Source organism: Globicephala melas, chromosome 4 (genome assembly GCF_963455315.2).
Source record: "Globicephala melas chromosome 4, mGloMel1.2, whole genome shotgun sequence".
NCBI classification, from domain to species: domain Eukaryota; kingdom Metazoa; phylum Chordata; class Mammalia; order Artiodactyla; family Delphinidae; genus Globicephala; species Globicephala melas.
The window spans coordinates 95,896,883-95,911,303 of NC_083317.1; the positions used below are offsets into that span (position 1 = coordinate 95,896,883).

The 14,421-nt window shown below is 37.4% G+C and overlaps 1 protein-coding gene across 2 annotated transcripts in view; it reads left to right on the plus strand.

Moving 5' to 3' along the window:
• PHC3 (polyhomeotic homolog 3) overlaps window positions 1-14,421 on the plus strand; it is an 84,346-nt gene that overhangs the window by 2,191 nt on the left and 67,734 nt on the right. For both annotated transcript variants that reach the window (XM_030863799.2, XM_060298424.1), the window contains exons 2-4: window positions 372-537; window positions 4,728-4,883; window positions 6,009-6,086. In XM_030863799.2, the coding sequence (XP_030719659.1) occupies window positions 372-537; window positions 4,728-4,883; window positions 6,009-6,086 (400 nt within the window). The remainder of the gene's footprint in view (window positions 1-371; window positions 538-4,727; window positions 4,884-6,008; window positions 6,087-14,421) is intronic.

Here is a 14,421-nt window from a genome sequence, read left to right on the forward strand (position 1 = left end):
ATTTTAATACTCTGACATTGCTTCAGTTTTAATTTTCCTAGGTAGTTAAGTACTCCGTCATCACCTGTTTTGGTTTCAAAACACTCATCTTCCTTCAACAATAAAAAGGTAAACTTTAGGCCAGGCTTTATCTGAATTACATATCCTGAGTCATTTGAATTCAAATTTAGTAGGTATGAACCATTAAATATGCTATATATTTGTGAAGTATTTTTCCCTGGCACGTATTTATGGTGACTGTGTGCTCTCTGTATTTAATGAGGGCCTTCTTAGAAATTTAGACTGTTGCTGATTATTTCTTGGAATAATTATTCTTTAAACACCATAAGATAATGCTTTTGCCAATATAAATCCTTTGTGTTATCTGCTAGGTTTAAGGACCACAGTACAGCTATGGATAGTGAACCAAACCCTGGAACATCTTCGGTATCGACAACAACCAGTAGCACTACCACGACCACCATCACCACTTCCTCCTCTCGAATGCAGCAACCACAGATCTCTGTCTATAGTGGCTCAGACCGACATGCTGTACAGGTATTTCAGTTACCATGATGCGTAGGCTAAGACTGAGGATGTCATTACTTTTTGCTTAAGCCAGATGAATCTATTGTTTCATGTCCTCAAATGAGTTACTTGATACCCTCTAAATGAGTACAGTTAGAATTGTTCATGTTTGGAACAAGCAACAGAGTTATTGAAGAATCATTCTATTGAGAGGGCCTATATTTGTCAGCGTGTAGCTTATAAAACAATATGTTGGGAAAATTATAATTGGAAGGTCTCTAGGTACTGCTACAACATTGACAGACTCAACCAAGAGCCCCAACATGAAGAATGGCTCTAGGTTTTTCTGATTATTTTACATATGAACCCAAAATATGGACTTAGGATCTATTCAGATCTGTTCAGCTCTGTAGATACGTTAAGAGGTTCATTTTAAACCCAAGTGGCCTAAGAACCCTAAACAGGAGGATCCATTCAAGAGCTCTAAGGGGCAGAGGAGGAAGGGAATCTTTAATTAGGAAAAGTCTTAGGCTCTTCACTTAGTTGGGAAAATAAAGTTTACGTCGTTAACCTTTATAATAATGGAGGTTGAGGCAATATGGTATAGCATGAAAAGGGCATGGGCATTGCAATCTGATGTGCTCTTTGAATTCCATTTTCTTTATCATTAGTAGATATGTAGCCTTGGGTGAGAGGCATAATCTCCTTGAGCCTCAGGAAACTGAAAAATGAGGATGAGACCACCTGCTTAGTTAGTTATGAGGATTAAAGGAAGCATCTAGAATTGTGTGGGGCACATTATATATACTCAGTAAACAGTAATAGCTAATATATATTGAATACTTGCTATGTGCCAAGCATTTGATAGGTTCTTAATATGGATTTTCTCCATTTAACAAATGGGAAAACTGATGTTGTAAATTGGCTAAATAACTTTCCTAAACCCACATAACTAGTTGGTACTGTAGCTTTAGAGTTGTGCCCTTGGGACTTCGCTGGTGTCCAGTGGGTAAGACTCCGAGCTCCCAGTGCAGGGGGCCCAGGTTCGACCCCTGGTCGGGGAACTAGATCCCACATGCATGCCGCGACTAAGAGGTTTGCATGCTGCAGTGAAGATCCTGCATGCCATGGCTAACTTACTTGTTTGTGATGTAGTCATCTCCCTGATACATTTTTCTAGAGTGGAGATCCCAGTATACTGGCTATTTAGCTGTTCTGTGGCTTAGGATTCTGAAGCTACTGTGGAGTAGAATCAGAATTGTTGGAGACCTAGTCAGTTCAGTAAGAATTCAAACTGGAATGGAGAGTGTGTTTTTAATGTTTTTCACCTTTCTCTGAGGCAAGGGATATAGGGAAGAGTATCTAGAGCTTGAGCATACAAATGATGTGACATTTTAAATGCCATTTTGTTCTCTAGCTTTACCTAAGCTGGATGTGTTAATAAAAAAAAGTTATTGAAGATGTGTAGATACAGATATATCTCACAAATAGCACTAACTCTAATTCTTATGAGATCATAGAATTGCTTCCCTTTAAATGTAATCAAATCAATATTTACTGAACTACCTAAGTAGTTCTTTAATACCTTTCAGCTTTCTTTTTCAGTCCTGAGAATCCTCTTCCCCTTCTTTGCTCCTTCATAGGAACAAAATAAGAACAGTATGCTGTATCTTTAACTTGCATTTAAAGAGTCTCTCTCCCATGAGTATAGTGTTGAATCGTAATGAAAGACTGTGCTGACAATAGAAAATAATTACTATACTCTGACAGAAATATGTGCCAAATAGGTTATTCATTTTTTATTTCAGTTTGATTTTAGAATTTTTTTATGGAATTAGAAGAACATATATAGATTTACCTGACGAAAAAGACATATTGTTGTGATTCTAAATCACAATGCAGATCTATAGTCCCCTGCAACTAGGTGTCAAAAGCCTACATTGGTTTTGTGACAAGAGTCTGCAGTAGGTATAGCAGTCCTTTTTTTTTTTTTTTTTTTTTGCGGTACGCGGGCCTCTCACTGTTGTGGCCTCTCCCGTTGCGGAGCACAGGCTCCGGACGCGCAGGCTCAGCGGCCATGGCTCATGGGCCCAGCCGCTCCGCGGCATGTGGGATCCTCCCGGACCGGGACAGGAACCCACTTCCCCTGCGTTGGCAGGCAGACTCTTAACCACTGCGCCACCAGGGAAGCCTGGTATAGCAGTCTTTTGTTGAGGAATTGAGATATGAACACACGAAGGTAAAAAACACAAGGAAATATGCTTTCTTGGAATTTGGATAAAGAGATTCATAGGTTTGTGGTAAAGGTGTCCTGACTCAGAAGCTCAAGCTGTAGGATTATGGCTCTATTACTCCCTTAGCTCTTTGAAAACTCTGGTTTGATGCTGAGATTTAGGGTGCTGTTTCAGAGTCATCATGGGCATGATGTGACTTTAGGATGTGTTTGCAGAGTACTGGTAAGTCTGACTTACCATTTGGACAGATAAAGGATTTTCCTCTTATTAGAATACTTTCTTTTCTATACTTATCGATTTATGAAGTTCAGGTTCATAGTTTTCAATAGTCACAGTCATTAACACTTTACCAGGAATTTTTTTTTTAGTAAGAACAGTTTTATTCTGTTTTGAAACAGTTGAATCTGACATTTAAAAAACATTTAAAAACATTTCAAAAAGTGATTATTTAGTAATTTCCTAAAAAAATAGCTTTATAATTTTAAGTGGTTATTAATATAATGAAGCTAAGTATTTTCAGACATTTAAAGAAAAATACAAATGAGAAGGTAAAAATCACTTCTAATCTAGCTACCCGTCAGTAGTCTTTTAATGTTTTCCTGAATATTCTTTAAAATATTTTAATATAAATCGTATCTTACTCTATACACTATTTAGTAACCTGCTTTTTCACCTAATGATATATTTGGAAATTTTTTGTTAATAGATATATCTGCTCTGTTCAATATAGTAGCTACTAGCTGCATGTGGCTATTTTATATTTAAATTATAATTAAAATTCCGTAAAATTAAAAACTTAGTTGCACTAGCCACCTTGTAAGTGCTCAGTAGATTCGTGGCTGCTGTATTGGATGGCACTGATCTACATTGATATTCGTAATGCTTGCAGGGTATACATATCCTTGCTACACAAGCTGCAAATCCTACCAAGTTTTATCCAAAATGGTTATACCAATTTACATTCTTACTAACAGTGTATGAGAGTATCTGTTTCTCCAGTAGTAGTAGTATTCTTTTAAGTCTTTATCCATTGGAATGTTGGAAAATAGTGTCTTAATTTGTAAGTTTTGACTACTAGTGAGATTGAAGATCTTTTCACATGCTTACTTAGCACTTTTTCCTTTTGTGAATTGCCTCTACTGGGTAACTTTAATTTGTACAGATTAGTGAATCCTAGTGATATGTAACTAGGAGAGAACTATGTTGATATGACATTGAACATTAAAGTAGTGAAATTTTATTTTAGTTTTATTTTTTTTAAAGTACATGCACAGACTCTAGACAATGCTATACTTTTTTTTTTTTTTTTTTACTTATTTTTATATTTGGCTGTGTTGGGTCTTCGTTTCTGTGCGAGGGCTTTCCCTAGTTGTGGCAAGCGGGGGCCACTCTTCATCGCGGTGCAAGGGCCTTTCACTGTCGTGGCCTCTCTTGTTGCGGGGCACAGGCTCCAGATGCGCAGGCTCAGTAGTTGCGGCTCACGGGCCTAGTTCCTCCACGGCATGTGGGATCTTCCCAGACCAGGGCTCGAATCCGTGTCCCCTGCATTGGCAGGCAGATTCTCAACCACTGTGCCACCAGGAAAGCCCTTTTTAACATCTTTATTGGAGTATAGTTGCTTCACAATGTTGTGTTAGTTTCTGCTGTGTAACAAAGTGAATTGGCTATATGTATACATATATCCCCATATCCCCTCCCTCTTGCGTCTCCCTCCCACTCTCCCTATCCCACCCCTCTAGGTGGTCACAAAGCATCGAGCTGATCTCCCTGTGCTATGCGGCTGCTTCCCACTAGCTATCTGTTTTACATTTGGTAGTGTATATATGTCCTTGCCACTCTCTCACTTCGTCCCAGCTTACCCTTCCCCCTCCCCGCGTCCTCAATTCCATTCTCTTAAAGTAGTGAAATTTTAAACTGCTGCTTTTTTAATACTTTATTTTATGGTTAAGATTATGGTTTGACATTGGTTCAATTGGCTTATCACAGGTAATTCAACAGGCATTGCACCGCCCTCCCAGCTCAGCTGCTCAGTATCTACAGCAAATGTATGCCGCTCAGCAACAGCACTTAATGCTGCACACAGCAGCTCTCCAGCAGCAGCACTTAAGCAGCTCCCAGCTTCAGAGCCTTGCTGCTGTTCAGGTGAGACGGAACTGAATTAAGAACTTATGAGGCCAAAGTTGACATGACCTGCAGATAATTCCTGAAAATAAATATGTTGGTATTATTTTAGAGTTTTCAGGTGTCCTGTGATTATTTTTTCTTAAGGAAATATAATAGGCTGCCAGATTGAGGTTAGTTTAAAAACAAATGAATGTGTTTTATGTGTTACTCTATTGCTAACTTTTGTCCCTCTGCTTTTTAATCTACATTGCAGAAATGCTATACTAATGTCATGGTTTTGTGTGTAAAATTTTAGGTACAACAGTGAATAGTTAGGGTTACATGAATCTTATCTACATTTTAACAAAAAAGGTTTTTTAAATTACATAAGTAATTTACACTCATTAAAAAAAAAACAAACAGTATAAAATTGACCATAAGAGGTAAAGTATAGAGGTATTCCTTTTCCATATCCCCTGCTATTTTCCACTCTTCAGAGGTGGCCACTAAAAGTTTAATATGTATCCCTCCAGGAATGTTCTGTATAAAAATATGTATGTACACTTTTCTAAAATCCACTCATGATTCCTACTGCTAACAGGATGATTTTATGATTAAATGCTTATGTTTTTAAAAAGATCTTCATTATTATTGCACTGTTTATTTAAATTAAACTGTATGTGAGATTTAATCTTAAATGTCCTCACCAAAGGAGAATCTCAGTTGACTGAACCTGAAAAAAGGTTTATTTCTGTTATAAACACATCCCCAGCTGTTACTTCTTCTCGGTAGTGTAATTTTAAATAACGTCGTGTACATGATACAAGTAAGGAAACCGAAACCCACTGGTACTTGATATAGCTCCAATTTCTTTTTCATAACATTAGAGTAGTGATTTCACTTCAAAGAAGACTGAGACCTGTAGAGTAAAACTGACAATGACTGCGGCTATTAAAATAAGATTAGCCTTTGGGTCTTCTGTTTTCACTGTTCAGTGTTTTCTTTTTTTCTTAATCTGTTTGGCTAAAGCTTAATCCATGTTGACTGTAAAATAACTGTAAAATAGATGTTTTGACTTTTATTGTGGTTTTATGGTATCCTGGTACCAGAAAGTTTTTAACTTCAGGCTTTTATAGACATATTATAAAGATTTTATTATTTTAGGCAAGTTTGTCCAGTGGAAGACCACCTACATCCCCCACAGGAAGTGTCACACAGCAGTCAAGTATGTCCCAGACATCTGTAAGTGCCCGAAATTTTTTCCTGGTTTTAAAATTTTCAATTATTGCTTTTCAGAAGTGAACTGTTAATATTTACAAAACTGTTATTGTTTATCTGTTTAATATTATTGAAATAACAAGTGTCTAGAAACAAGAATGATACATTTCAAGAATTTGGAAATAATGTCAAACTTCTGAAAATCTGAGTCTTAAAAAAGTTTTTGTATTATTTCTTATGTATGTTTTCCCACTGACTGTGTTCACATCTTCTGTGATTCTGAATGATTGCAGTTTTCAGTGTGCATTGAAAGCATGAAACATATAATTCAGGGAATTAAGTCATACTTTTACTGTGATATACTAAAGAATGTCATGTCCTTGGTAGACATCTAAATGTTTCTAGCTCTTTCTGTGCAATTCACGTTTTAGAAATTTTACTTTCCAGTTTATGCTTACTTGAGTTATGTGGGTCAAATTTACAAGTATCCATTCAAGATAGTGTTATTTATTTTGAGAAAGGAGTAAAAGAAAGGTGATTTGTTATATTGCACATATATACTGGGAAATTGTGCAGAGTATTCCAGTTAAAAGAAATTTACAGGTGTGGTAATACTTGTTTAACTTTTTATTTTGATATAATTTCAAGTTGCAAGAATAATAAAATAAATTTCTGTATACCCTTTACTCAGATTCACCAGTTGTTAGCATTTTGGCTCATAGCTTTATCATGCATTCTTTCTATCTACATATATACAGTTACCTTTTTCTGAACCATTTGTGGGTAAGTTGAGACATGTTCCTTTACTCCTAAATAACTTTGATATGTACTTCCTAGTAACAAAGTCATTCTTTTATGAGCCACATGAAGTGGATCGAATTCAGGAAGTTTAGCATTGATACAGTGCCGTTCATATACAGATTTCATCAGTTGTTCCGTATTTCTCAGCCTCATCACTATAGACATTATGGACCAGATAATTCTTGTAGGGGGCTATCCTGTGCGTTATAGGACATTAAGCAGCATGCCTAGCTTAGATACCAGTAGGCTATGCCCGCCTCTTTTCCCTAGTGTGACAGCCAAAAATGTCTGCAGGCACTGCCAGATGTTTCCTGAGGGGCCAAATTGCCCCTTGTTGAGAACCATTGAGTTAACCTAATAACATCCTCTTTAGCTGTTTTTTCCTGATCCAGGATGGTAATACTTTGAAGCTTTGTAAAATTGAATCCAATGGAGTATAGTTTATAGATTGCTGAGGAATTGAAGATGAACTTGTGCTGTATTTCTTTAGTTAAGGTTGTGATCTTTACTAAGTACATGTATGATGAGCATACAGTTATTTTTGGGCTATTGAGCTGATATTTTTAATTAAAAAATTACATTTTAGCATGGAAGTATCCTGGAATGTGAATAAAATTAGTTAAGAAAGAAATTACTTAACGACTTGAAAATGTTAGACTGAAGAAAATGAAAAATTTAAGTAATGTAATTTAGCCCTAAGCATTAATGCTATAGTTACCGATATTGATGTCAGATAATATCGTTAACTAATACATTGGTAGTTATGGAAAGGACTGGTAAACTGGCTAAAAAAATTATAGATAAATTCTTTATTCTGTGAAGTACTGGAATGGCATTAGGGTATATATGTATAGAGATATGTGGTCTGAATTTTTTTCCCTTCACATTATTAAAAGGTATCCTTTTAAACCATTTTTGTTTCATTATGATTTTATGTATGTGACTTTTACAATCACAGTTTCAGTGATTGTGCTTATTTTTTATGAAATTGCTAGTGCTACTTGTCATAAACCAGGTAGCCTTGTATGATGAAGAATGCCAGAACCTGTGCCTGGCTGGTGGGGGAAAAGAAGTAGGGAGAATAGATGTCTAGAAAAAAACACGGGAATAATACATAGCATTTGTTCTGTTTTCTGTCCCAGCTGAGCAGTAGATCAAGTGAGTGGACTTGCAGTCCAAATTATGATACTCAAGGTAGCTTAGTAAATTTAGCTCAGTCTCCAAAAGAGGGGCAGAGCATGGTAGCAGAAATCTCTAGGTAGTGATAATAATGAGCCGTCAGGTGGCAGTCTGCTGGTTTTCAGAGTTTTGGTTATTTTGAAATAGGTTTCCGATAACAGTGAATGACATGAGGGAAGGGTCCAGCCTCCAGTAGATAAGAGGGCTACAAGGTAGGTTGTCAAGTCACCAGCCAGATAGGTTGGGGTTCAGAGTAGGAGTGGAATGCCAATGGGGAAATGGAATATTGTATTTTAAAAAACGAAGTAAGAAGTCCAATCATACACCTGGGGAAACTGTGTATGTGGAGGAGACCATTGTTAATTGAATGTATAGGTATTTAGTGGTGCCAGCATCCTCTTCTTTACTGTCATGAGAACAGAAAGGCTAATTCTAGACTCTTACCAGTAGTGAGAGTGGTGTTTTTTTTTGTTTTTGGTGTGTGTGTGTGTGTGTGTGTGTGTGTATGATTGATTATCTCTAAAACTAGTTGGGACCAAGTCTTTAGGTTGATGTCTGTACTTCAATTTAGTGGGACTAAGATTTAGTCTTTAAATTTGATTTGCTAAAATGAAATCTAAGCCAGTTAAAAACTCTTATGCAAAATAAAATCAACAAAGTTAAAAACCAGCAAAATGGTTGAAAATGTATTTGCACCATATATGTCACCCAGCTTATATTTGTAAAATACCAAGGGCTCTGTTATATTAGTAAGATAAACAATGAGAATACACAAAAGACCTGCATTGGTAATTTTCAAAAGAAAGACTACTTTTGGGTTTTAAACACATGAAAATATATTAAGCATATTAGTAATAAAGAAATGTATGTAAAAATAGCAATAATGTTCTATTTTCACTTGTCAAATTAGAAAACAGGGAAAAACATTGAGACAGTAACAGTTGTTGGCAAGTATGGTACACTCATACACTATTGGTGGGAATGTATAATAATTGGTACAACTTTTCTGGAGGGTTATTTGGCAGTGTGTATGAAAATTTAAACTATGCGTGCCTTTTCACATAGTCTGATTTTTAGTGATGTCATTGACTAAATATGAGAGATAATTATGACATAGATAATTATGCAAATATGCATGGTTTGTAATGGTGGAAAATTATAAACAATACAAATGTTCAGTAATTGAGGATTAGTTAAAAGATAGTTAATTCATACAGTGGAATACTATAGCTGCTTAAAAATGTTATGTGTGTGTATATAAAGAGACTTAGGTTTTCATTAGTTATTAGGTGAAAAAAGCAAGAATATATCATCTCATTTAACTTATTTAATAGGTTATTCTATTTTTCAGTTCTAAAATTGCCATTTGCTTTTTCTTTGTATCTTCTGTTTCTTTTGCTGAGAGTTTATGTTTTCATTTGTTTCAAGTGGGCTCATAATTGCTTGTTCAAAGCATTTTTATGACTACTGCTTTAAAATCTTTGTCAGATAATTAAAATACTTCTTTCATCTTGGTGTTGGCATCTGTTTATTGATTGTCTTTTTCATTCAGCTTGAGGTCTTTCTGGTTCTTGGTACAATGAGTGATTTTTGATTGAAACCTGGACATATTGAGTATTATGTTATGAGATTGTGAATCTTATTTAAATTTTCTGTTTTGGCTGGCTTCTGAAAGAGCGTTTGTCACATCCTTACTGCCATTTGGGGGTAGAAGTCCAGGTTCCCCATTTGGTTTCCATTGATACCTGAGGGATGCTCCTTGTAATTGCTAAGTGAGCATGAATTCTGGCTCACTAGGCCTCTACTGAGGTATCTCTGGCTAGGAGGGATAGGAATGCTGCGTTACTGCTCCCCACGTGGTCTCCACTGATACTACAGGGATGGGCTGGTTTGTTGTTCGTGATCTTTTACTGCTTGGCTGGTATGAAAGTCTTGGCTCTCTACCTGGCCTTCTCTGGCACTAACCTGTTGGAAGGATTTGTGGAATCCGGGTGCCTCATTACAGCCTGATGAGGATAGAAGCCTAGGTCTTTGCTAATGTGGATGTGGATGGGGCCATAGTGTTCTCTGTGGCGTTTGGCTGGAGTAGAGCAATTATTGCCTAAAAGTTTTCTGTGTTGCTAGGCTGTCCCTTTTCTGATCCTTGGCTAGAAAGAGCAGCCCATTGGAGCTTTTTTTTGGTCTGTACCCACTGCTGTTTCTGGGTTACTGACTTGTTCACCTTTATGTTTGGGTTATATGAGATTTAAAAAGGAAACTCAGGGAGCTTGCAAGCACATCATTCACTGGGTCCTGGAGTCTGCTTTTCTCCACCTTTTAGGATCCTCTTACATTTATTTTATATGTAACATTCGGGATTTTTAGTTATACTTAGGGGGAGGAGTAGGGAGAAGCATGTCTATTCCACTTTCCTGGAAACAAAATTCCTATCATTTAACTTATTTTTTAAAATTTATATCTATATGTCTGTCTGGTTATGTAGGAAGAAAATCTGTAATACACAACAAATTTAATCAGTGGTTATCTTTGAGGAAGTAGGTTGAAGAGCTTCATTTTGTCTAAATAAAACATGAATATACTCTTGTTGTCTAAGATACTGACAGTACAGACAATATAGAGTAAAAGTGACATCCCATTTCAGTAGTCCCTTTTGCCCTGACAAAGTTTTATGTGAAGCTTTCCTATCTTATTACTGTACATTTCTATACATAAATGTAAATAGATAGGCTATGGTTAATTTTATTTGTTTGTTTTATTGTAAGCGATCATTCTGTATCTTTCTTTTCTAAGTCTTTGGGCATTTTCAGCTGGAAAGGATTATGTGGCTAGAAATTGCAGTCATAGGTCTATAAATGACTCAAAGGCTGTTTGTATCTCATTCCCTTTCCCTTTCTTTGCTGTTTTTTGGCCCTAGAATCTACATTAATCCCAGATGTTTTGACTTTAATTCACTGTACTATTCTGTCAAGAAGGAAAAACCTTATTTTTGATAGCTTTCTGGCTCTGGTGTCAGACAAAATGAGCTTTCTTTCTTTTTTTTTTTTTTGGGTGGGGGGTGCCACGGCATGTTGGAACTTAGTTCCCCCACCAGCGGTTGAACCCGTTCCCGCTGCTTGGGAGTGCAGAGTCTTAAACACTGGACCACCAGGAAAGTCCCAAGATGAGCTTTTGAAGCCCAGTTAGTTTTATGACTTTATTCATTCATACATTAACTCATTTATTCAACAAATATTTATTGAGCATTTAAACACCATTCTAGGTGCAGGGAATACAGCAACACAGCAGATAAAACCTCTTGTCTTTATGGAGCTAGGGATAGATAGATAACAGGTAAACTAGTATATAATATGTCAGATGGTGGTAAGTTCTATAGAGAAAAATAAAGCAAGGAAGGGGAATGGGATGAGGGAATTTGCTCTTTTAATTAGGGTGATAAGGGAAAGCATTGCTAATAAAAATGGCATTTGAAGGAGGGTGAGGGAGGCAAACATGCTTAAGGAACAGAAAGGAGGGTAGTGTGGCTGGAGTGGAATGAGAGAGTGGGAGTATGTTTAGAGATGACTTTAGAGAGGTAATTGTAATGTAATCACGAGATTATTAAACCCTTGGGTTTTACTCTGCGTGAGTTGGGAAGCTACTGGAAAGCTGTTTTAGTAGGGATGTGACATGATCTCACACAAGCTTTAACTTAGGTACAATGTTGAGAGTAAGTTCTAGGGGCCAGTGATAGAAGCAGGGAGACCAGTTAAGTGGTTCCTGTAATAATCCAAGAGAGCGATATTGGGGGCTTGGACCGTGATGGTGACAGTAGATATGGTAAAAAGTGGTTAGCCAGATTCTGAATTTTTTTTCTCCAATATTTTATTATAGAAATTTGGATGTTTTGGGACTTCCCTGGCGGTCCAGTGGTTAAGACCCTGCGCTCCCAATGCAGGGGGCATGGGTTCGATCGCTGGTTGGGAAACTAAGATCCCTGCATGCCTCATGGTGTGGCCAAAAAAAGAAATTTGGATGTTTTGAAAATAGACCTAACAGTATGTGCTGAGGGATTGAATAAGAGATGTGAGGAAAGGTAGAGTCACCGATAACTGTAGTATTTTGGCCTGAACACCTGGAAGAATCTGCTAAAGCAGGTGTTGGAGAAGAAAACAAGGAGTTTGGTTTTCAACACGATGTATGTTAGACACCCACCTATAGATGTTGAGTAGATGTTGGATATATGAGTTTGGAGTTCATGTGGCAGGTCTGGTGATTAGTGATGTCTTGTGCATCTCATTGACAATTCAAGTCAGAAGAGTACATGGTGACTTTACTACCAATTGTAGAATATTATGAGAGAAAGTTTGAGGACATAAGGGACCTGGCTTCTGGTCTTAATTCTGTGACTGACTGGTGGTGTGACTTAGGGCAAGTCATTTAACCTCCTTACACCCTGGTTTTATGTAAAATTAAGTTGTCTAATTAGATGGTTTTTAGTCTTTTCATCCATGTGTCCCTGGGCCTAGATCAAGGAGAAGGTTCAGTAGATGGTGCTATGCACTAAATTGCATCCCTCCCAAATTCGTATGTTGAAGCCTTAAACTCGCATGTGACTATATTAGAAACAGGGCCTTTAAGGAGGTGGTTAAGGTTAAAAGAGGTCCTAAGTGTGGAGCTCTGATCCAGTAGACCTGGTGGCTTTATCAGAGGAGAGACATCAGAGATCTCCCCTCTATCTGCTGAGAGGTAAGAAGGTGGCCATCTGCAAGCCAGCATAGAGCTTGCACCGGAAACTGAATTGGTTGGCACCTTGGTCCTGGACTTCCTAGCCTCTAGAACAGTGGGAAATAAATTTCTGTTGTTTGAGCTACCCAGTCTGTGGCACCTCGTTATGGCAGCTTGAGCAGACTAAGATAGATAGGGCTCTGAGCCTTACCTTAAACTTTATTTATTTAAAAAATTTTTTATTATTGGCTGCATTGGGTCTTCGTTGCTGCGCTTGGGCTTTCTCTAGTTGCGGCGAGTGGGGGCTTCTCTTCGTTGTGGTGCTCGGGCTTCTCATTGCGGTGGTTTCTCTTGTTGTGGAGCATGGGCTTTAGGTTCAGGGGCTTCAGTAGTTGTGGTGCACGGGCTTAGCTGCTCCACGGCATGTGGCATCCTCCCGGACCAGGGATGGAACCCGTGTCCCCTGCATTGGCAGGTGGATTCTTAACCACTGCGCCACCAGGGAAGCCCCCTTACCTTAAACTTTAGACAGAACAGTTTTGTGATCTGTTTGAATCTGGGAGTTCTGAATAAGATGGTGTGTGAAGAAAGGGTTCTATTAAAAAAAAAAAATTTGAGAACCAGTGGTTTAGATGTTAATCTAAGATTCTGTAGGGACTTAGCCTATCACATAGTAGGTGTGTAATAAATATTTGTTGAAAGATGAAGTTTAATTATAATCATCAACTAGAACATGTAATGCATCGTATTAATTTTAATTCTTGGTTATCTTGGTACCGCAAGTGGTTTATCTTCAGTGCAAAGAATCATTTTAGGATATATTCTGATTGCCTGAAACTGCATTATGGAAGAGAGTCTAAGTCCTGACCTCAGTGATGAGATTCTTTTGTTGTTAGTTATGAGCAGGCAGCCAGTTAATCAGGTTTACCTATTGTCCCACACTGTGCTAGTGGCCCTGGGGGTACACATGAGTCAAAGTCCCTTCCCTCAGAGACAGTAATAGACATTTGAAGAACTGTGCCTAGACATATCAAACAGTAACCAACATAACAGTATATAATCAAGTGATAAATTCCATGGGAGTTAACAGAAAAGAGATCTTTGGGGATTGGAGTAGTTGAAGAAGGCTTTTTGTACGGGACTTAAGCTGAGCTTTAAAAAATACGTGGAGTTTGCAGAGAAGAGGACTCATCCTGAGCTCATGTTCCTGAAATAGCAGAGCTTAGTTTCATGGATTCATTCCTGAATGGGATTCTTTGCTAGTCTCCCACACTCCTGAGGATAATCTGTGCCAATATTTCCTTATTGAATGCCTACTTGATGCCAGGCGTGGTGTTAGGTGTCAAGAATCCAAAGTGAACAAACGTCTTAGAGTACAGTGGGTATAGTCTACAGACATGTAAATAGTCAAAGGACACTGTGATAGGAGTTTTGTTTTACTGGAGTTATCTTCTAATAACTTGCTTGTAAAGGGTACATGGAAAATAAATTTGGAATCTTTGTAGTCCTAAAAATTCCCTCCCCATATCTTTTTAATGATTATTTGTATGTAAATTCTATATTGAAAATGATTTTTCTTAGGAAACTTGAAACCATTGTTTTCAAATTTTTAGTATTACCAAAGAAAAGGCTGATTTTGTCTTATTATCACTAATTGGTACTTTTTCTCTTCAGT